At 39.2% G+C, this 24,016-nt stretch overlaps 4 protein-coding genes across 9 annotated transcripts in view; 2 read left to right on the top strand and 2 right to left on the bottom strand.

Annotated features, from left to right (window-relative positions):
• The window catches only part of LOC115620642 (transcription intermediary factor 1-alpha), a 31,091-nt gene extending 13,973 nt beyond the window's left edge, over nt 1-17,118 (bottom strand). For 3 of the 5 annotated variants that reach the window (XM_030513982.1, XM_030513984.1, XM_030513986.1), the window contains exon 1: nt 16,268-17,117. In XM_030513982.1, the coding sequence (XP_030369842.1) occupies nt 16,268-16,477 (210 nt within the window). In that variant the 5' untranslated portion in view covers nt 16,478-17,117. Of the gene's footprint in view, nt 1-16,267 lie in introns of all 5 variants that reach the window. The other 2 variants (XM_030513983.1, XM_030513985.1) reach the window with 1 other exon arrangement.
• Nucleotides 17,119-17,521: 403 nt separating this feature from the next.
• On the top strand, nt 17,522-19,318 carry LOC115621094 (tRNA pseudouridine synthase A). 2 transcript variants are annotated; one of them, XM_030514629.1, is made up of 5 exons: nt 17,522-17,582; nt 17,646-17,674; nt 17,744-18,250; nt 18,315-18,585; nt 18,637-19,318. In XM_030514629.1, exons 3-5 carry the CDS (start codon nt 17,821-17,823, stop codon nt 19,151-19,153), a joined length of 1,218 nt encoding a protein of 405 aa, XP_030370489.1. In that variant the 5' UTR covers nt 17,522-17,582; nt 17,646-17,674; nt 17,744-17,820; the 3' UTR covers nt 19,154-19,318. The 2 variants fall into 2 exon arrangements, with proteins under 2 accessions (XP_030370489.1, XP_030370488.1); XM_030514628.1 differs by having other exon boundaries at nt 17,552-17,674.
• A 191-nt stretch (nt 19,319-19,509) lies between these two features.
• Nucleotides 19,510-21,833, bottom strand: LOC115620724 (signal recognition particle subunit SRP72). Its single transcript, XM_030514103.1, has 4 exons — nt 21,653-21,833; nt 20,556-21,592; nt 19,809-20,491; nt 19,510-19,755 (listed from the first exon to the last, which is right to left on the bottom strand). Exons 1-4 carry the CDS (start codon nt 21,762-21,764, stop codon nt 19,626-19,628), a joined length of 1,962 nt encoding a protein of 653 aa, XP_030369963.1. The 5' UTR covers nt 21,765-21,833; the 3' UTR covers nt 19,510-19,625.
• Nucleotides 21,834-21,971: 138 nt separating this feature from the next.
• LOC115620792 (septin-2) lies at nt 21,972-23,899 on the top strand. The gene is made up of 2 exons (XM_030514212.1): nt 21,972-22,189; nt 22,603-23,899. Exons 1-2 carry the CDS (start codon nt 22,042-22,044, stop codon nt 23,712-23,714), a joined length of 1,260 nt encoding a protein of 419 aa, XP_030370072.1. The 5' UTR covers nt 21,972-22,041; the 3' UTR covers nt 23,715-23,899.
• Nucleotides 23,900-24,016: the final 117 nt, after the last annotated feature.

Genomic DNA, 24,016 nt, shown 5'->3' with positions numbered 1-24,016 from the left:
ATTAATTAACTAAATTAATTTAATTAATTAACTAAATTAAATATAAAATATTCCATGCATGCGTACATACATTTACATTTACATCAGAATCGTGCCTTATGCGTGTTTGTGTACTTGTACATATGTATGTATATGTGCATTGGGCCTGGTTATATGGCTATAACTTTCTTTCCGATCATTCTATCATAATGAGACTTGGTATACGGTTATATAATAACTAACCTAATGTGACTACCAAATTTTAGTTCAAAATTCCAAGAATTACGGGAGTTATAGAAAATCGTTAATAGGGGGGGAGTGGGGGGGTGGATCAGAAAAAATGAACAAACTCGTCCTTTCTCGGTCTCAGGAGAATCTGTATACCAAGTTTGGTTATTCTAGCTCTTATACTTTCGGAGATCCTTGCGTTCATACAGACAGACAGACGGACATGGCTATATCGACTCGGCTTGTCATGCTGATCAAGAATATATATACTTTGTGGGGTCTACCAAGCCTCCTTCTGTGTGTTCCATGTGCACTCGCACAAAACTAATATACCCTTGTACCCTTTGGGTACAGGGTATAATAAAACAAGAAAGGAATCCTAAAGTCGAGCAGGCTCAACTCTTAAATACCCTGTACCACCCCACAAAAAATAAATTTAATTTAATTTAATTAATTAAATAAATTAAATATAAAATATTCCATACATGCATACATACATTTACATCAGAATCGTGTCTATGCGTGTTTGTGTACTTGTACATATGTATGTATGTGTGCATTGGGCCTGGTTATATGGCTATAACTTTCTTTCTGATCAACCTATCATAATGAAACTTGGTTTAGTGATATATAATTACTAACTGGATGTGTCTACCAAATTCATAGTTCAAAATTCCAAGAATGAAGGAAGTTATAGAAAATTGCGAATAGGGGGGAGTGGGGGGTGCATCGAGAAAAATGAACAAACTCGTCCTTTCTCGGGCTCAGGAGAATCTGTATATCAAGTTTGGTTATTCTAGCTCTTATACTTTCTGAGATCCTTGCGTTCATAAACCCTTTGGGTACAGGGTATAAAAATTCCAAAAATTACAGTAGTTATGTAAAACATGAATTGCGGGGTAGTGGGGAGTGTATCAGAAAAAAACCCAAACTCGTCCTTTCTCAGACTCAGGAGAATCTGGATACCGATTTTGGCTAGCTCTTGTACTTGCATCCTTGCGATCATACAGACGGACATGGCTATATCGACACGGCTTGCCATCCTGATCAATACTTGTAATATACAAGGTGTGTTCCAAAGTAAACAGGACTTGAATCTAGCGCCCCCTGGTAAAAATTTGTTCCTAGGTCTTATAGTCTCCGAGATATAGGCGATTATACGAATGGAAAATCGGGAAAACCCCCATAGGGGGGAAGTGGGGGGGAAAATCAAAAAAATAAAACAAACTCGTGTAGAATACACACATAAGGCATCTTTGTGCAAAATTTGGTGTCTCTATCTCTTATAGTCTCTGAGATCCAGGTGTTCATACGGACGGACAGTCGGACAGACGGACTGACAGACAGGCAGGGCTAGATCGACTCGTCTTGTCATGCTGATCAAGAATAAATATACTTTGTGGTGTCTGCCACGCCTCCTTCTGCCTGTTACATTTTTCAGCTCCCGAAAACCTAATATACTTCTGTACATTTCATGAACAGAGTATAAAAAAAAATTTGGATCGATTTTACTTCTTTCGGTATTCGAACTCACGCAAAGGGTGTATAATTGCACATATACAAAGCAATTGCGTCTATGTGAGTGTATGTATGTATTTCCGCATAACAAGATAGAATGCTACAGTCGAGCAAGCCCGACTGTAAAATACCCTGTACTCTCCACAAAAAAGGAAAATTAGAATAAATTTACTTCAGAATCGTGTCTCTGCGTGAATATATGCGTGTATGTATGCAGCACAAAGTTGAACTAAACCACCAACAATAACAGCTGCGGGCAGAGCTGCACGAAGAGCGTGGGCAGCGATTTTATTTATAGCTAAACTTTCTTTAGAATTGACCAATGATGAAATTTGGCATACGGACACATAATCACCAACTATAAGTAATGACCAAATTCAAAATTCAAAGACTTACGGGAGTTATGAAAAAAAAAACGAATTGCGAGGGAGTGGGGGGTGTATCAGAAAAAATTAACAAACTTGATCTACTTAGGGCTCAGAAGAACCTGAATACCATGTTTGGTTATTCGAGCTCTTGTACTTGCCGAGATCCTGAGACAGGATCATCCTGATTAAGAATATACATATGTATATACTTTGTCGGGTCTGCCACGCCTCCTTCTCCCTGTTACAGACATTCGCACAAAACTAGTATACCCTTTCACCCTTTGGATACAGGGTATAACAATTAACAAAACATATTCACAATCAAAGGCAATCGATAACAAACGATAGAAATAATTTCATACCTGTAAGTATATAAAAGTAAACGCTTAAGGATCTTTACACAACTACTTAGTCGCATGCAACTAAATAACCCTCAGTAAATGCAATAAAATTACCTAAATACGTACTAAAATGCTTGAAAACCCAATTTTTACAAAATTAAGCAGATTTAAATGTTATATTTTTATCAGACTTTGCCTAAATTCTTCTTCGTACAAGTATGTTGTAAGGCATATTTTTGAATGGTTAGCTTACATTACCTTAATGTCAACATTATTGTACAGCTGAGTTAGTTCATTATACCACACGTATAGTACACACTGGAGCTACTGGCTTTTTACACTAATTGTAACTAGTTCTGTTAAATTGATATATAAGACTGCTTGTTATAATATCGTGCTTTTCCACAATTGCTCCATTATATGGCAATCAAATTATTTACCTACAAGCACATACACTGTCGAGGCTCAAACATTTCAGTGCATGCAGGTATGTTTGTACGTGTGTATTATATCTTGATTATCCGATAAAAATGTTTTGCTGCACAATATCTAGTAATTGGACCAATTTGGCAGGCGCCCAATTGTGGCGAATGGTTCAAGGGGCCGGCAAAAGTTTTCCACTACACATGGCAAAGAGTAAGTTTTCATCCTTTTCCCAGTGTATACACAAAGTTAAATAGCTTTTGCCCAACAATCATGTTGCTTTCAGTCTTCATTTAATTAAACTATATAATTGCACTAAAATCGATTCATGTTAAGGAAGTACCTTACATTTACTTTGCATCTATGGCAGCCATATGCGTTGCATTTCTGTGGCTTTTAGACAATGCATCGGCTAACCATCCGCCCAACAAACGATTCCTCACTTTTCTGGACAGCGGCTCATAAATCACTCGAATATGAGTATGCATCATGTGTGCTGTGTGTGTGTGCAATCGTGCGTCGTATCCTGGTAGCCAAAACTCTGGCAGCCATTTTGATGCTGACCCGCCCACCACCCAGCGCTCCATCTTCACAACAAGTTGTGTGGCTGGGCTCCTGGTCTGCTCTAGAATACTAGGCTGCGTGTAATGTCTTTATGTTTCGGGTTACAGACTGAGGGTAGATGGCCGTTATTTATTGTTGTTGCTGAGATAAATTTCATTATTTAACAAATTTACAACAAACGGTCGGTCAGGCTATCATCAAATGTCCGAGGACACTGATTCCGACACACGCCCACACACCCACATACCCATACAGACGCAAGTGCTCTTTGAACTTTTGGCAAGCCAGAAAATCCTTTGAGTCAGCAAAATAGGCATTAATTGCATTTAGAGTTGAAATTCTGAGTAGAAATTTTTACCATGATTCGTTTATTGATTTTCAAGTCTAACAAGGATACAAAAGTTGCGTCAGCAATTTGGTGCATTAATTCCATTTTCACACATCTATATATATAAAACAGTTTGTCCTGACTGACTGACTGATTGACTGACTGACTGACTGATTGGTGATCAACGCACAGCCCAAACGGTAAAGGCTAGGAAGCTGAAATTTGGACTCAAGTATCCTTTCGAAGTCTAGGTCCCCACTAAGAAGGGATTTTGGAAAACTCGAGCTCCAAAGGGGGGAAAACAGGCTCCAACGTTTGTATGAAAAATCTACAGTTTTCATCTGATTAACTTTAAACTTAGTTTGTATACTCTCAGAACAATTCCAAGAAAAACTGTATACTTGGTTTTTTAAATTTTTTGTTGGAGCTTGAATTATTGGGGTTTTCTTGGGGCACAAAAGAACCGCGTCAACAGCCCACAGCCCAAACGGTAAGAACTAGAAAGCTAAAATTTGGGCTCAAGTATCCTATCAGGGTGTAGATGCGCACTAAGAAGGGATTTTGGAAAATTCGAGCTCCAAAGGGGGGAAAAGTAGCTCCAAAAATTGTTTGAAAAATCCGCATTTTTCAACCGATCGACTTAAAACTTAGTTTCTAAAATCAATTAAAGAATACAAACAAAACTACATACATACTACATTTGTGTTGGAGCTTGAATTATTGGGGTTTTAATATTTATTCACTATTTCAAATGAAAAGTTTGTGTTATAAATTTAGTCCGATCGATTTAAAATTTGGATAATGTAATCTACGTAACTAAATCTACAACTTTGCATTCAAGGATTTTCAAAATATGCATTTTACAAAAGCAGGCAGAACAAACAATACAAAATATCAAACAGTTGGGGACAACTAAGTATACATACACACACACATGCAAACAGCTGTTCGTGTAGTTGCGTGCAAACGATTGAAATAGCCAAAGCAACATGTGAGACACTAATGTGTGAATGTCCATAGATACATATGTATGTGCACATTTATGTATGTACATATGTATCTACATGTGTATGTTTGTACATTCGTCTTGCACTGACAGAGCAAGAAATGTTAATTAATTGAAAATTATATAACATTTTTAAAAGTAATTTTGTCTTTGTTTAGTGCATTTGGCATTAGGGTTTTCATTAATAGCTTTATGCAGCAACAACAAATATGAAATAGTTGGGGACATCACATACACACACTCACACACACAACAAGCAACAGTTCGTGTCTATGTGTGCGGTTCTCTACGTACGGTTGAAAAAGTAAAGAGAAACATACATATTTATTCATTCGCATTCGTATTAATGTATACATTGGGCAATCGAACACAGTTGTTTGATTGTAAATAAAATAATGCTCTAAAAACAACAAGAACTGCAAGTCATTAACTCGCTCTTCTTCTTTCGTTTTGACCATTTAATGTTAATTGCAAAGGCAAAACGCCAAAAGTTTACAGTTATCGTCGCTAGGCAACGACTGCGTAAGTGATAGGAAAGCAGAAACCGAATATCGGAGCTACGCATATTCTGCTTCGCATTGCGGGCAGATGTATGTATGTATGTATATGATTTGTTCTTATGATGATGATCTCAATAAATAATTCGATTTTATTATTTAAATATTCTGCTTATTGCATTCAAACTTCGATATTTTTATGGTATCGGTGCCAGTGGTTTTTGATCGTGGCTCATCGCTGCACGGCATTGACACGAATGCCGTGTTTCATATTCCGAGTTTGTGCGTGGCCGTATTGACTCAATATGACACGAAAAGACTCAAATGTGAATTTAAATTTGGACTCAAGTATCCTTTCATAGTATCCATCATAGTGTAGGAGCACACTAAGAAAGGCTTTTGGAAAATTCTAGCTCCAAAGGGGGGAAAACGAGCTTTAAAAAATATTAGTTATAGTGGCCATGTTCGTTTAACGAAATAGTTTGGCAAGAACAAACATGTAACGGACTATTGAACAATTTTTTGTCAAGAACAGAAAATGTTCATTTAAATACCTTAAATGCCTTCCTACTGGTAACCTTTAAGGTGAAAACATATGCACACACAAAATAAATACAATTGGAAACATTATATTGAGCCGGGTTAAGACGGGCAATACCTGCTAGTACAGTATATATGTACTTATAAGTAAATAATGATAAATACATACTGCATGTATACATACACTTGCATTATTAATGCGCGTTATGCAACGCAAGCAGGTCTCGTGCATTCATAAACATTAATTACGTTCTTTAACGCATCACATACATATTTAGACATTACAGTTAATGGCATTAATTTTCTATGCATTTCATTAAAATTCATTTGTCACAGTTTCTATTTCCATAGCACATATTCCCATGCGGCAAATCTATTCGTCACGCCTGACTTGGTCGGACGACAATGACGTGTTTTGTTTCCAGCTCTGAGCCCTTCGACTATTAGTCATAGTCCTTAGTCTGTTATTTGTATTTGATTAATTATTATAACCAAACTTAGTAGCAATGCCAAACTTCTACTCGATTTTACTTATAAATTACGCTATATCATTTATAACCTTGATATTAATCAATTCGTAGCATATATGTATATTACATATATCTTTATTGCCGAAATCAACAATATCAGCTGTCATTTGCCGAATACTCGACCTTTCAATATGGTGTTTAAAAAAATGTATGGCCTTGATAACTATCTATTATAACACTAAGCCGCAGCTTATTTGCGTGTTGCGAAAACGGACAGGTTCTTACCTATTTGTATTGGGAATTACAAAAATTCTGACTTGCGGTTTCGTTCTTAATAGAAAATTGTTAATCCATTTAATTATTTAGGACTATCAAATATCTGAAATTTACGGAAATAGTGTAAAGTCATCCCTACAATTTCTATGAAAAGATATTCCAAAGATTTAAAAACGCTAACTTTCAACCAAAATTACGAAGCAAATTGTGTTTTTACAATATTTAATTATTGTGTTTAGTGAACATAAATAGTTTGTTTGGTCCCTCCTCTTTGATTAATGCTTTCAACATCACGAAAAGTGAAATAATAATGTAAAATGCGATTTCGTAAAAAAAAAATCTTAAACATAATTCCTAATAACACCGCCCTTAGGACCCAGGTGTGAAACCACAACCATAAAAGGTAAAACTTGAAAAACACGTTTTTGAATGAGATGGTGGCTCCTTCACCCACAAACAATCACTAGCAACAGAACGCACGCACAAAGACTAGGGGAAGAAGAGAAACTCGGTCTTGAAATATATATAGCGTGCGCAATAAACTAAAATTGCAAAGACATAACGTCCAAAATGGTAGCCATAAATTGCTCAGTAAGAGGGAAGAGAAGCGAGTTGCAGGGAAACAGAGAGAAAGATAGAGGAAGAAAGACCAGCTGGTAATATGAAATATTTTATATCCCTATAATAAAAACGAGAAACTTGATTGTACCTGTACATTGCAAATGAACCAACTGTAAGTTAAAGGTGCTCAAAGATTTATATCATCATCGTTGCGAAGAGGGTAGCCACTGCAGTGGCCCAGCGACAACAGGAGGGTGCGTTGAAAGCAACGCTCGGGTGTATGGTGTGGACGTGAACTGATAAATATTAATGGTTAAGTTGCGCACTAGGCATACGAATCAACAATTCGATCCAGAGTTCAGCATAAATAAATAAAATTATAAATATTCAACAACGAATGTATTGAAAAGGAAAAAAAATACAAATTTTGATTCCCAACCACTTGAAATCCAGTCGGTATAGTCTCTATATGTGTACATACTTATATGAATGTGCAATATCTATGTAGCCTCATTCTAGTCATTTGTTTTAATCGCGGACATATCCGGCAGCGGCGCTGCCATTTCCGTCGACGATGATGATGTTGTAGATGTGGCAGGAGCCATGGCCAGTGCAGCCTTACTGTCATGAACGAAAACCTCTAATGACCCGTCATAACATTTCATAACGCAATTTAAGCTCCAAAAAAGTATAAACAGCCATGAGAATGATCCCATCAAAAGTGTATGTTTCTGATTGCGGATTAACATATATAGATACACACAGCAGACGCACACATATACTATAGTAACGGGTGGAAGTCGATTTGCCTGCGGCTAAAAAGCATAAGTATTCAAAATGTATGTATGTGTACGCTACTATGTGTCCTTTCCTTTTTTCGGTAACTCGTCGAAGTAGTCGTCGACGCCGTCGTCATCATCATTGCAGTCGTAAAGATTTAATTGCATGGAAATCGTAAATGGAACGCAAACAAATGTCGAGAACTTTTTATGAGTTTGGTTCTGCACGAAAATCGATAGAACCATTAAGGTAAAGGACTACGATTCTCAGATGAGTTATGTATGTACGAGTATATATTTATTTATTATTAAATTTATTATGCTAGTAACGCTTTTTTGTGGTGCCCTTTTTATTGTTGAGGAAACCCATAAAATAAATAATAATAAGAGTAAAAACGATAATGGGGTTGTCTCTTAATTGAGATAAACTCAATGTGATTCATACGCGCACAACAAAATAGTCAGTGAGTTGTGGCTTGCCAAGCAGCAATGGCGGCATTTTTAGCGTTGCTCTATAAAGATACTGCCCAATTCAAGCACTCGAAGCCGAATGATTGGAGGGAAACATGCCCATAAGGCAAAAAGCACATTAAAGCAAATAGGTCATGCCTGCGCAAAACAATCTGTTATTTACAACCATAATAAGCCAGCCATGTGTGTGGTGGTGGTTGATGTAGAAACCCTGAAATTGGTCATTACTATGGAGCATACCAATGTCAGCAGTTGATTATTCATGCATCTAAAAAAAGCAGCCCAAACTTTTTAATTATCTACAATTTATACATTCTTAGTTGGCCTATTGTTATCAATAGTTGTAGTGGAACGAAAAGGAATGACTTTCACATAAAATGTTTAAACAGAATACTAGGGAGGCGCGACAGACTCCATGTTATAAGTACATACTCGTACTTATAATCAGACTGACAACACGAATCGATAAAGAGATGTACGTCTGCTCATCCGTATGAACACCGAAACCTTTTGAGCCAAAATAACTAGGAACACAAAACTGGGCACATTGACTTGTCTACTAAGGGTACAAGCATAGTAAGCACTGAGACGAAACTGAAGCCGAAGCTGACGAAAGGAAATTTATATAGCAGCAGGTCGGAAGATTTGAAATATATGTATTGTTAAAAAAATCCTCAAGTTTCATTATTTTTAAAATTGATTCACAATATTATATATAGTTGCCATAGAAACGTTCGGATCATAAATCAAGCTTAGGGTACAAACAGTAAGTGTTGAGACGAAGCTGAAGACGAAAAACTGTGCACAAGCAAACATGAATTCGCTCGAAACTGTTCATAGTGCTTGCGTTGACGAAGATAAAGACGAAGCCGACGCTGTCAGCTTCAAATCGTCCGGTACTGATTTTGATTTACCATCTTATTTATAAAGTTAATGGTCTCTATTAAATACAAAAGGTTTCAAAATAAACGATATTTTCAAAATTTCAAAGAGTATAACAAAAAAAGAAAGAAAGTATAACATACAAAAATAAAAATTCAGTGATGGACAAGTAGTAAAGAACATCGATCATCGGGAATAAAACATCGATGTTTCAAAAACATATGTGACTAACGTAACTAAATACGCATCTAATTCGTCTTTCACTATGAACAACTGTCAGCTTGCTAGTAGCGCAAGCAATTCGTCTTAGGAAAGATTGGTTGAACAAAGTTGATTTTAGTTGAAAGACTGTCATGAAAAAAAGAGAGTACAGACTATTCAAGAGTCTGACTCGCACGACTCTAATTATAAAATGTCTTTGTCACACTTTCCGACTAAGTTATTGACTGAACAATCTGACAAATTGACTGACGACCAAAAATTGCTCAGAATCGAACGACGCTTGTGACCGATTATTTGACCAAAAATCACATTTTAACCATTAACCACTCGCCGTATTTCGGAAAAAAAAATTAAACAAACTCGTATATAGTAAACAAACACATAAGGCATCTTTGTGCAAAATTTGGTGTCTCTAGCTTTTATAGCCTCTGAGATCTAGGTGATCATACGGACGGACGGACGGACGGACAGCCGGACAGACAGACAGACAGGGCTAAATCGACTCGTCTTGTCATGCTGATCAAGAATATATATACTTTGTGGGGTCTGCCACGCCTCCTTCTGCCTGTTACATTTTTCAGCTCGCGCAAACCTAATATACTCTTGTACATTTCATGTACAGAGTATAATAAATTGATTTTGCCGTAAAAACCATTTGTTGTTTTTTTTTTTTAAGACCTGTTTACTTTGGAACACACCTTCTATTATTGATCAGTATGACAAGACGAGTCGATAAAGCCATGTCCGTCTGTCCGTCCATCTGTATGAACGCAAGGATCTCAGAAGCTACAAGAGTTAGAATTATCAAACTTGGTATCCAGGTTCCCTTAAGCCCTAGGCAGATTAAGATTGTTCATTTTTTCCGATGCACTACCCCACTCCCCCTCTATTAGTGATTTTCCATAACTCCCATAATTCCTGGAATTTCGAACTCAAATTTAGTAGTTAGTGAGTATGTGTCCGTATGCCAAATTTAATCATAATAGGTCAATTAGGAAGAAAGTTATAGCCATAAATATAGTCTCTGCCCAATATCTACCCGCAGTTGTTGTGGGATGGTACAGGGTATTTAAGAATTGAATATCTGAGTATCTTTCAAAAAAAAAATCGAATGTCAAAACACCGAATAAACAAAATGCTGATTAATATGACAATATAATAATGCTAATATTTAATTATAATAAAGCATTGTAGCATTGTAAAACGAAACATTATAGCCGTACAGAACATAGTTGAAAACCACAAAGGACAGGTCATTAAATGTCGCGTCCTATCCCTCTCACTTCCTCTTTCTCTCTATCTTTTTTTCACTATAATTCAGCGCATTCAATTAAAATACCGCATATAGCATTATTAATAATAATAATACGAATATGTCAATCAGATACCCCTCCCACAACATTTATAGTATGAATATGGAGAGCCTCACTAATAGGCGTCATTGTAAAAAAAATAATAATCTTAAATAAATTACTTTAGTAATAGGATAGTATTGATTTTTATATATGTATACTTATGTATGTATGTATGTATATACAAATGTAATTGCATACTGAGTTACTAATTACAGTTTTGAATGAGTCGCATTATGGAAATTGTATTTCAGAAACAGAAATCTTGCTGGAAAAGCAGCCACCTCTTTGAACGAAATGAAACGAAACCAAAAAACCACAAACTAATGAACGGGGACTGCTACAGACGAGGTGGTCTTTTGGACGGCAGCGGTCGTTTGGCCGTTTACATAGTCGGAAGCGACTGGTTGGGTGAGTGGTTTTGGTGCCGCTGCAACCATCATCGTTCCCCAGCTTGGTTGGTCGGTCTCTGAAGCTTACCACGTCGTCGCCGACGATGCCGCCATTGCTGCTCTGCTCTGTTGATGCGGTTTGCGGTTTTCTGTGCTTGATGCAATTTTTCGTGCCATTCGGCCCATGACATCAGCAGAAAATCCACACATATCCCCAAACACACACACCTTGAAGCGTGCATATATAAACGTTTTTCAAAATGCCATCTCCTCAATTTATCCCTGGCAGGCTAAAAACGAGACATAAACTTGGCTTGCACATTAACTTGCACACGTTCACAACTGAAGCTGCATATTTGGAGCCTACCGCAGGAACTGTTCCACCCAATGCTAAAGACCTGTGAAAATGCAATTCAATGTGAGACACACAGCTAAAGAAAATCTTCTTAAGGCTGCGCTGACTTTACTGATTCAGGCAGCTTATTAAAAAGTTTGTCAGACTCCACGTTTGCCATGTCAGCATGACTGGCGCTTCAACTTAAATTCACCTCGAATATATGTATATGTAAATGTTCATGCTTCACACACAAATACGTAGTATATGTATGTATGAAGCTAGATTTTGTTGTATTATTCTTTGTTGAATATATGTATGTACTTTCTGCTGTTGGCCACCGTTTTTATATTGCGTTATAATCCGCTTTTTGTGATCGGATTATGTCCTGTTGCGCCTAATCTCAGGCAAAATGCCAAGCGTCACGTGGACAAAGAACGCCAGGGAGGTAGGTGCTTGTGTATGTATGATGCTTTTGAATGTGTGTGTATGTTTGTGTGTGTAGGGGTGCTGAACTGATCCGGTCTTGCAGTCAACTTTAATTACACACGGTGCGACGGATTAAGGCGTTCAGTCGACACAGACACGCCCACAGCGCCGGCTTCCCTGTCCACTCACTGCTCGGAAAAGTAATTAAAATGTGTATCTACCACATAGGCACATTCACATATGCAACAGCACGCAATGCCTGCAGCCTTATGTATTTAGATGCACACAGATATAAATGGATGTATGTGTATCTCCGAATTATAGCCTGCATGGATGGTCGTCTGCGACAGGTGCGAGCGGCCCTTCTCAGCGCATTAAAAGTGAAAAGCAACATTTTCCAAGATCTCTTTTTAGGCGAGATTGCATGGAAAGGCAATCAAGTTAATTAGAAACTTTTTGTGCATTTTTAATGGCAGCTATTCTGTTTCGTTCCTCTCCCCGCGAACGCTGATTTTCAACCACTTAGCTCTCTCTACACCTCCAACCGTCCCGTTCCCTGCTATATTAACAAGAATACGCTTTGCTTGCATATTTTCGTGAAATTAAAGTTAATTGTACATCATTAAATGTGAATTCTAAGAATTAATTTAACGTTTCGTGGAAAAGCAAAGCGAATACGGTAATGAAACAAAATGGCTGCTTGCCATTCGATTGCCCCATTCCTCTCTTGCCAGAGTGTCGAATTGTAATTTCAACCTCCAGCTTATACATAGTGTGAATCTATCGTGACATTATGTCGGCGCCGCCAGTTGTGCCAACAAAGCCCACGCTGTTGGGCTAATCACTAAATATGACACCGACCCTTTTCCCGTTTCTGTAAAAAGTAGCAAAGTAGCAAAATCAAAATGAAAATTCATTCCCTTATAATACGAGTAATACGGACTTGATTTCTGCACCCGCAGAAACTTGGCCTGTAGTTATTTTTTATTTGGTAGCAGCAATCTAATACTAGAACTGTAATTTTTAGCGCATATACCAATTTAAATATTAAAAAGTGATGGCAAAATGATCCAAGTCAATTGTGATTGAGAAAGATTTTACCACCGCTAATGTTATTTAAGCCAACTTTATTTAGATATATCCCATATTTCTCTTCCAAATAGATTCGAATATGTCATTCCTAGGGGTTCACGATTTACTGGATCTAGTTGGTTGGTTAAAATTCATTCAACATCAATTACTAAAGCTATAATATAAAACATAGTTAATATTGAAAAAGTTGACATATATATAGGATCTTTCTATTTTGCATACAAATTTCCAATGTTTTTGTTGAAACCTTTTTATTTATAGAGTTTAAACATAGCTAGATCGACTTGCCTTGAGTTACTAAAATGAATTTCAGATCCTATGGTCCCTTCTTGACACCGAATATCCTTTTTGGAGGAAGTATGACAGTTAAAGTATTTGATTTGGAGAACAATAAGTTTACGGGAAACTTGACATCCGCAATCGTGTTCCCCAGAGTTCAGTTATTGAGTACTTTGGAATTTATACTTTTAAGCTGTTCTTATGGGGGACATCTTTATCATTCCTCAGACATTTTTAATGGCTAAGCAATTTAAGTTACACGTGTCAAATCTCTTGCCGTGCCAGCTTATCAGTATTTGTTATTAATTGCAACCTCAACAACATTTCGACGCAGTCACCGAAAGCTGTTTGGCAAACTTAGGCCGAGATATCTGTATATTATTATATGTATTAGACAGCTGCAGGAATGGTAAAAAAACCACATTCGAATGCTCAAAATGAGTTGAGTGAATTAGAATGCAAAGGTGAACTGATATGAATGAATGAGTATACACACGTACAACTCAGTCGCACTCAGTCGAAACGTAGAAAAACGAATTGAATGGAGTGAGAATACGAAACAAATATGCAAATGCAAAATATTTTGCAGCTAGTTTTGTACAACAGAGGAACTCCCTCCTTTATATAATGAATTGTACAGGACAAATACGACGCTTTTAAATAATTATCTGTCCATATATCACTGGTGATGGCATATCCAAAGGCTTTATATTCATCAATTTCGGCATTTATCGGACCAAAGTGAGCAGATTTTACAATAACTAGAGTAGAGTATCTAGAGTAACTCGAATAACTCGAATGTTTTCCGATATGTCAATTGTTTCATTCCGTTTTACGTTTAATTTATTCTAACTCCTTTCAATGAATGTCGTATGCTATGAGACACAAGACGCACTCATATTCATACAAATTCATATCATTTTCTATGTACCATTTACTCAACTCAATTCGATTCCATTCTTTTCAACGTACCTTATGAGTGAAGCCATGCAGCTGTCTAGTATGTATACCTATGATACGAGGTTAGATCATTAATAAGCACAGAAAACACATATTTCTTTTACTGTTTCTTTATTTTATTTTAAATTTAATTTGATTTTATCTCAAACAATGTTTTCGAATCGTGACCGTAAATAATCTTATCTTTTGAATTGAAACTGTTTTAGAGGTGTCAAAAATATGGGCGTTTTTCTTAATTTCTTTGAATGTTCCTTGTTTTTAAAGTGGCTCTTTCTATCATTAATGTTAATGTAACGACGAGTGACACGGTACAGCTTTAAACAAGCTTTTAAGCTCACAGTTCCGAAACGCGGCTATTCTTTTCGTTCAAAATTGAAGTCATCGACCCAAGTGATAAACGTGTTGCATTAACAATCTCTCATTGATGATCGGACTCAACTAGACTTTTAAACGCTACTTATTATTTGCAAAGGCCCTGCTCCATTTACATTAATTAACACAATTGTAAGCAGCCTTGAAATATGGTTCAATGAGTGTATTTCAAACAACTTCGTTTGATACATTTTAAAATAGCTTTGAAATAAATTTCTGATAGTGTTTAATCTTTGCACGAAATTGATTATTTTTTATTATTAGAAAATTGCACGAATCAAATCTTAATCGATTGGAAATCCGAAACTACGCGAAGTTTTACAAAAGAATCGTGTTTCGAACATAAAATATAAGTTTTCAAGGCTTTGTATAGACTTTTTAAACCACCCTCGTAAGAGCTCGAAAGAGGGGAAGGTCAAATAACACCGAGCCAAGCAGCAAGATCAGCAGCTGACGGGTACCGTGCACGGCCTGCATGGCCCGGGTTTTTAAGTGCCTCCACATAGCAAACAGTGAATCGAATGATTGACGGATGGACTGAATGAGTGCATGTCAGTTCAAAAGTCTGAGTGGGGATGTGTATATGTACGCGTGTCTGTGTCTGTGTGTGTGAGTGGCAGTGGCGGCGTCAGTTGCCGACTACTCCAGAGGCACTCGAGCCAACATTTATTTGCACAATGCCTGCGATGAATAAAAAAGGAAAACAAAAAACAAAAAGCCAAACAAAGTCTGGTCGTGCCCGCCATTCGAAACTTGTATTTTCTGAATATTTAGAAAACTCACGTACATGTTCAATGTGCCGCTCAAGCGAGACCACAACGGCAAACATAAGACAGACAGAACGCGTGGAAAGAGCTAGTCATTGGGTACTAGTGCTGCAGCTGATCTTGATGGAGAGCCTCTTCAGTGGAGAAAAAGAGCATTTTTACCATTATATACACAAATATATACACAAATACATACATCTATGTATCTCGTGTAACTGAGGAGCCACACACGTACCTCCGCTTTTGCAAATGTGTGTGTGTGCGCATCTGTTAGCAATGCCTTTCACGCCAGATCCAAAGCCACAGACAGAGTAAACTACAAAACGAACTGCAAACCAGAAACCGGGTATGGGGTTGCAAACAGCACGAGACTTGAACACGAAAGTGAAACACACATAACTCAGCAATGTCGGCGACAATGTATGTACATACATACATCTGTACATACATATGCATACACAATGCATATATGTGTGGGGAGGAGCGCCGTATGCGTGTTTTGGTTTTTGTTTATTATTACTGCTATCGCTAACATCAACGATACCGTCTTGTGTTTGTTGTTTTAGCTTGGGAAAAGATAACGAAATTGCACGCGACTGAACCGAACGCTGACATCTGCTTATCGCAGGTAACAAGAAGGCGGCAACGATGATAAACATGCATTTTAAAGGTACGCTAGAATTCTAATGCGTTCAACTGACTCTCTTATCAGTTAGCGAACACGTAGCCGGCGAGCACGTGTCGCAAATGCTCTGTTTAATAACCTCAACATTGAAAAGGTGTCGTTGAAAGTGAGACCCCACAGGAATCTTGGCAATGTTGCCTTAAATAACTTACCCGCTTCTCAGCACTGTCGCAGGGATTGCCAACTGACGACGAAGTCGATGAAGATGTTGACGTTGTAGCCGCTGCTCCGCTGCTGGCTGCTGTGATAGGCAAGTGATTCTGAGGGAGCACATCCGGCGTAACCGAGTCCAATTGCTCCTGCTTAATGCCAGCTATCAGCGGCAAAAAATCGTTCTTCAGATTCTCCAAATCCAAATCCATGTTGAGTATATTGTAGGAGTATTATGAATAATCAAAAAATTAAGTTGTCAGCCACCGATGTGTGAGTAGGCCTTTGCTAATTTTAGCGCGATTCGTTACGATGTGTTCACCAGCTGGGCATTTTTGGCTCCAAGGATTATAAATTGGATTTGCTTTTGATTGTTTTGTTTTTATTAACTTTCAGTACATATCTTCGTGCAAAAACGGGTAGGGGAGCACCACCCGACCCCAAGACGAATGTCGCCACAAAGAGGGCGCGCGCACGAATCACCAACAAAAACACAACGAAAAATGGGCTTACTAAAATGGTTAGGGTTTTACCACCTTTTCTATATTTTGGCCCTTGTACAATGGCGCGCTTGCTGTTGCAATAAAAATTCGCATTACAATTTACTGAATTTTCATTTCACCTTCGACGAAGCAGAGCCATTTTGCATTCCGCTTGCAACTTTTCTCTCATCACTTTTTTTCTGCTTTTGCACAATCTTCTCACGAAGCAATAGAAACAGAGACATTCATTACAGTGTTCACACTTTTGATTTTTCTTCGAAAATCACATTTGGACGAGAATTTGTTTGTTACACACATTTGGATTTGTTTATTTGTTATTCAAATTGATTTTTATATTTATATTGTTAGGAAAACACGGCGACTCTCGTCGGACGCTTGCTCTGTACAAAAATTTTCTTATCCAAGATGGCTGCGTATTCAATTATGCGAGGGTTGCCAGATGGCACCAAGGCTGGGTGGCCTAGACACGTTAAGACCAAAACAATTTTTGTTGCTAGTATGGTTTTCTAAATTTCGATTCGAGAGATATTTGTTCCTTTATTTTATTTACATTAGTATACAATTAAATACTTTTAATAACTAATACAAATATTTACAGTAATAGCTCTAGCTTTTAAACGTTTCAACCTTGCTAAACTAATACAATTTGTTAAATATTTGAATTGAATGTATTACAATAAATTAATAATCATGCAATTTGAATTCATCAGACACAGCTGTGCTATGTCATGCGAAGAAGAAGAACTATGTATGTATGTATGTATATAGCCAACACGTGTGTTGGTCGTTGTTTCTACCAGTTGTTTTGATTGAGGTGAATTAGTTTAAAATAAAAAAAATAACTATTTTGTATATATTAACAATCAATGCTCTTTAGCCAAAAATTTGGTGGTTACGCAAAGGCAGGTAAATTTGAATGCACTGAGTTTAATATATATATATGTATTTTGCTTTAATAAAAACATTCTTTCACAGTGAGCCTCAAATCGCTGCTACACACAACAATCAACAGGCTCCGAATACCACACCGCAGCAAAGGATTTGCAGCCGCCATGTCGGAAGCTCTGGACAAACTGGAAGCAGACACAGCTGCGCGGAAAGTAGCTAAAGAAGCTGAAGAAGAGGTAATAAAGGAAACGAATCGCGTTAAGCGAAATCTGAAGCGCCGCAAGTGGGTCGATTGGAAAACACAGGACGAAGAGGACGCTGTAGGCGGCACAAAGCGAGCACCCTTTAATCCAGCCGATCGCATTAAACGGAAAAAGTGCGCTATATTGTTGAGCTACTGTGGCGCCAACTATTATGGCATGCAGCGCAATCCTGGCATGCAGACAATTGAAGAAGAGCTATTTAAAGCCATGCTCAAGCATAAGTGGATGACGGAGGATAGCTTCGAGCAAGTGCAAATTGCCTGTTTCCAGCGCGCAGCGCGCACTGACAAAGGCGTTTCAGCTGCTCGTCAGGTGTGCTCCGTGAAATTGCGTAAGTTTTGAATTGATATTCCCCAATTAAATATCAAGTCTATTTGAGATCTGTTTGCTTGCAGCTGATGATTTGGATTTAAAGAAATTCAACGAAGATCTGCCTGAGCAGATCCGCCTCTTTGGCGTGGAACGTGTCACCAAGGGCTTCAATGCCAAGGAACAGTGCAATGCGCGGACCTACACCTACACATTGCCCACCATCGCCTTTGCGGATTGCAATGAAGATATTAAGCAAGAAACCTATCGCATTTCAGATACACAGCTGGTTAAGGTTAGAGAAACACTTCAACTTTACGAGGGTACGAAAAATTTTCACAATTTTACCAGCAAGAAGTAAGTAGCCTATTTTTTCTAGAAAGCTGCAAACTGACATTGTCTATATAGAAACTTTTTAGATCCTTCCTCCAAACGTTTTATAATGTCGTTTGCGAGCTCAGAGCCATTCCAGAGTCCACAAGGTATTGAATTTGTCACACTGAAGGTGAAAGGCCAGAGTTTCATGCTGCACCAGATACGAAAAATGGTTGGACTTGCCATCGCCATTGTAAGGGGAAATGCGACAGCAACAACTTTGGAGCGCGCACTGACCGAAGAGCGCTTGGACTTGCCCATGGCACCAGGTCTGGGCCTGGTGTTGGACACAGTGCATTATGAACGCTACAATGAGCGCTATGGGAAGGATGGCATACATTCACCGCTCACCTGGGATCTACAGGAGACAGTAGTTCGTGATTTCATTGAGCGTTATATCTATGCAAATATTTATAAGACCGAAGCAGAAGAACGGAACATGCTTGACTGGCTGAGCACCCTACATTTCCATTCCTACGATACCCGTCGGGATGAGCCGCCGCCACTGAATGACAAACAGAAGAATGCCAATGATGATGATGACGAGTAAGCCCGTCGGATAACTTAAATTGTGGAGGACTTGTTTAAAAAATTCCAATGCCAACAATCCAATATTCGTCAAGTCTCTCGAAGAATTGGCTTAAGTTGAGCCATTTGTTTTGAATTTTTTATATACATAATAAAAGTACGCATGCAATTTTTTTGTTCGCTAATTAATTTTTGGAATTTGATTTATACGCCTGAAAGTTTCATTGCAAATGTTACAACGAGTTGGTTTAGAATCGATCCAAAGACCAAACTTTCAGTTTCCTCTGTAGCTACATAAATAACATTGTTATATAGACACGTACTTACAAGAGATTTACTTATACATGTACATTTGAATGAATGTATCAGGCGGATTAGTAATTTTGTCATTCATTGTTTTACTCCAAAATTCAACTTAAGAATACACAGTTTAAAATGCAAATCCAGTTGTTAATAATTGATATAAAATAAAAAAAGCCACAATACAACAATGCTTAAAAGCGCCCACCCTTCTTCTTCTTATGACCGCCCTTGCGATGCTGTTGCCTGGGACCGGGTGTTGGCTCCTGGTAGACGGGTGTGACGGGTGAATTTTTGCTCAAATTGGCGCGATTTGACATGTCGCTATAAGGAATATATAAATTACAACGGAAATTTATAATTTCACAATGACTTACTATTGATCCGCTGCTCCTGTGGCCATACCCTGCGACCCCTTGATTACATCCTTGGTGCGTCCACCACCACGCTTCTTGCGGAAACCAGTGCGCTCATATTTGGGAAGCCAGCGCTCTGGATCTGGGGGCACCTCTGCATTATAGTTCTTGGGCAGTTTGCCTTTGCGTTTCCTATTTTTGCTCTTCTTCTCTACCAATGGCGTGCTTGGCGAAGGCTCAATCTTTGCACTGGCCGATTTCTTGGCCGCCTTCGTGGACATGACCCAGTTGGCCGCCTCAAGTGCATCGATTTCCGAAGCAGTTGTCAGGGTTTCTAATTTGGGCAGCTTCCGACTTATTTCCAGAGCACGTTTCGGATTGAACTGTGCATAAGCAATGACCAACTGTGCCAACACCTTCATATCATTGGGCTTAAGCTTTAGAAGCTCCTCCAGCGAGCTGGCGGCAGTCTCCGAAGCACCACCACGCAAATGAAACTCGGCGGCCTGACGCCACATATCCGATAAATCACCGCTGCTTACATTGTTCTGCTTATACCAATCCACAGCGGATTTGAGTAATGCCGATGCAGCAGGTTTATTGTCCGTTCCCAAGTAGAGCGAGACTAGAGCAGAAACAATGCCAGGTTTGTATTTGGCCTCGCCCAGTGATAGCAGTGTTTCGATGGCGTCCTTACGATTGCCCTTTATGAGATAGAACGTATTAATATATCAATCGATGAAATGTTAAAAGCATTATGATACTCACTTGCAGAAGCTGCAGTTGTATGATGGCAAATTTAGTGACAAACTCGTGTGACTTATGTAAAGCCGCGAATTTCTGCAGCTGATCAATGGCCTCTTTGTGCTTTTTATCCTTGGCAAGTTGACTGCATCGGATAAGAAGCGCCTCGAACTCCATCTGGGGATAGTTCTGCGATAATTTCTGACTGAGCTGCTGCACTTGATCGCTAGCATTGGTGAATAAGGCCAGCAGACAATTGTTTAGGGCAATCACTTGCTTTTGACGGGAAGTCAATTTTGGCTCGCAGGCTTCGGCCATGGCGGCGCGAATTTTCTTTTTCGAATCGAAAACGTTTTGATCTTTATTGATGACCACTGCATTATTACTAGCTACTGCTACCAGAGCCGGATCCTTGGGCTTGTGACGCAAGCACTCAGCATAAATGGTGCTAGCCTCCTTAACCTTGCCCTGCAACTGCAAGCAGTAAGCCAATTGAACGCGTATGACATCCAGTTCCTCGAGAATCTCCTCTTCGCTGGCACCTTCCTCTTCGAGAAAGTCACGGCACAATTTTTCGCTAGTGCGCAGCTTTCGCTCAGCCTCGAGATATTTCTGACGATTCGATTGTATGCAGGCGCTGTTGAAGTACTGCTCGTACGTATCTTCTGTCACATCGGGCACATCCTTGTTCTTGTCCACTGCCAAATTTGCAGCCACCGCACTTAGATTGGTGCGACGTTCATCCTCGTACTCATCGCTGGTGTTCTTGATAATGTCCTTGTAGGAATCCAGACACTCTTCGTAGCGCTCCAGGCGGTACAGTATTTGAGTGCGCAACTCCTTTAAGTTGGGAGGCAATGGCTGCACAATACCATCATCGATGGTTTTAAGCGCCTGCTGCTGTCTGTTGAGACGATATTCGCAGTATGACTTCTCAAAAATCAGCGACGTCAGACGATTTTTCTCGATGAACTTATGAGCCTCCTCGAACTTAGACAACTGCACCAGGCACACAACCTTGCAGTGCAGGGCCGTTTGGTCGTCTGGAGCTACTCCAAGTACTGAAGACAAAGACAATAAGACACTTTGACGGATTCATATGCAGAAGGGCGAAAACTTACTGCGATTAACAGCTTTTATTGCCTTATCGTATTCCCTATTGTTGCCGTACTTGTTGACGTCAGCGTAGGCGGACTTTATCTGCGCCTCCTTGGGGTTTGTGTCTTTCGACATTGCGGCAAATACACAAAATTTTTAATAGATAATTGTTAATTACGATTCGGCGTGCACTTTCGCTAGGCAAGCAACTTTGACAGCTGGCAGACACAGACACATCACCAAACCAGAGTTGCCGCATCTTCGTGGTGGACGGTTGCCAAATCATTTACACAAAATACCAAACCATTCGATAACGCGCAAGGGCCATCACTGGTAACTTTATTGTTCGATTCGCTGGCGACGCCTTTGCTAGAGTAATAATTTCGGCGTTTTTTGTGTGTTCTGGAGCAAAATGTCTGCTGAAGTTGATTTTATTAATAAAAAGGAGGTGCACCTACGCACTCTGAAGCAGTCAGGACATGTGGGCTTCGATAGTCTTCCCGATCAGTTAGTCAACAAGAGCGTTCAGAATGGATTCGTTTTCAACGTTATGTGTATTGGTGCGTATATGTATTTGTATACCACTCGATATTTGTGTCTGTGTGTGTGTCTGGTAGTGTGTATGCAATAAAATGAATCAACGCTTGGGGTTCTGACTCTGGCTGGATGGGGAGGAGTAGCAGAAGTGCATAAAAGAGGAATTGAAACATTGATTGATTCACTATATTCATCCGCCATTCGGCAGTGAATCACATTTACAGAAGCGTTGATTCAATAGTAATATGAAAGCAGTATGATTAACATGCAGAGTGGCAATCGATTTTCATGCCCAGACCAGCGGCATCTGCTTTCTACAATTTCGCCCTGACACTAATATATATTTGTGGATAGTGCCTATTGACAGCACTTAAGTGCGCACACACTTATCTATTTATATTGCATGCTTTCATGTCTTTCACTTTTTCAACTGTAGGCGAGACTGGTCTGGGAAAATCCACACTGATGGACACGCTTTTTAACACAAGTTTCGAGTCGACACCCTCCCCGCATACGCTCCCCAGCGTGAAATTGAAGGCTCACACCTACGAGCTGCAGGAGAGCAACGTGCGTCTTAAGCTTACCATTTGCGACACAGTCGGCTATGGTGATCAGATAAACAAAGATGATTCATTCAAAGCTGTCGTCGACTACATCGATGCTCAGTTCGAGAACTATTTGCAGGAAGAGCTGAAGATCAAGCGGTCATTGGTTACTTGCCATGATAGTCGTATCCACATTTGTTTGTACTTCATCTGTCCTACTGGACATGGGCTGAAGTCACTGGATTTAGTTTGCATGAAAAAGCTGGACAGCAAGGTTAATATTATTCCAGTTATTGCAAAGGCTGACACCATTTCCAAAGTGGAACTGCAGCGATTCAAAGCAAAGATCATACAGGAGCTGAACAGCAACGGCGTTCACATCTATCAGTTTCCCACGGACGATGAAACCGTGGCCGAGACAAACAGCGGCATGAATTCCCACATCCCCTTCGCGGTCGTGGGCAGCACAGAGTTCATTAAGGTTGGCAATAAACTCATACGTGCCCGCCAGTACCCATGGGGCACAGTCCAGGTAGAAAATGAGACACACTGTGACTTTGTCAAGCTCCGTGAAATGCTTATTCGCACAAACATGGAGGATATGCGGGAGAAGACACACACACGACACTACGAACTCTATCGCCAAAAACGCTTGGAGCAGATGGGCTTCAGTGATGTGGATAGCGACAACAAGCCAATATCATTCCAGCAAACATTCGAGGCAAAACGTTCCAACCATTTGGCGGAGCTGCAGGCCAAAGAGGAGGAAGTGCGTCAAATGTTTGTACAGCGGGTCAAGGAGAAAGAAGCGGAGTTGAAGGAGAGCGAGAAAGATTTGCATGCTAAGTTCGAGAAATTGAAGCGAGATCATGCCGAGGAGAAGCGAAAACTCGAGGAGTCACGAAAGGCCCTTGAAGAGGACTATATGGATTTCCAACGTCGTAAACAGCAACTCGCTACAGCACATCATACTTTAACGCTGGGCAAAAGCAAGAAGAAGTAGGCCGAGAAGTTCTGGCCCTTCTCTTGAATATTTTGTGCGTTTTGCTTATCCCAAAGTAATTGCTTTTTCATCTTGTTGTATTTCATTTATACTATTAAGTTTTCTTCAAATATTAACATAAAATATATATACATACTATATGTGCTTACAATTAGCATACATACATACATACTAACAAATAAAGCGAATTTAGTATTTAAAAAAATGTTTCGACTTGATTTGCCGGTCGTGTTACTGCGACCGGGGTGGCAACGCTGCAAGGTGTCAACTCCGTCGTTGCCATGTTTGTTAGATTATTTTGC

This window comes from Scaptodrosophila lebanonensis, unplaced genomic scaffold (genome assembly GCF_003285725.1).
Source record: "Scaptodrosophila lebanonensis strain 11010-0011.00,11010-0021.00 unplaced genomic scaffold, SlebRS2 tig00000024-arrow-pilon, whole genome shotgun sequence".
NCBI classification, from domain to species: Eukaryota; Metazoa; Arthropoda; class Insecta; order Diptera; family Drosophilidae; genus Scaptodrosophila; species Scaptodrosophila lebanonensis.
Note: the sequence above shows the minus strand (reverse complement) of the source record. Positions and strands in the feature narration are given on the sequence as shown.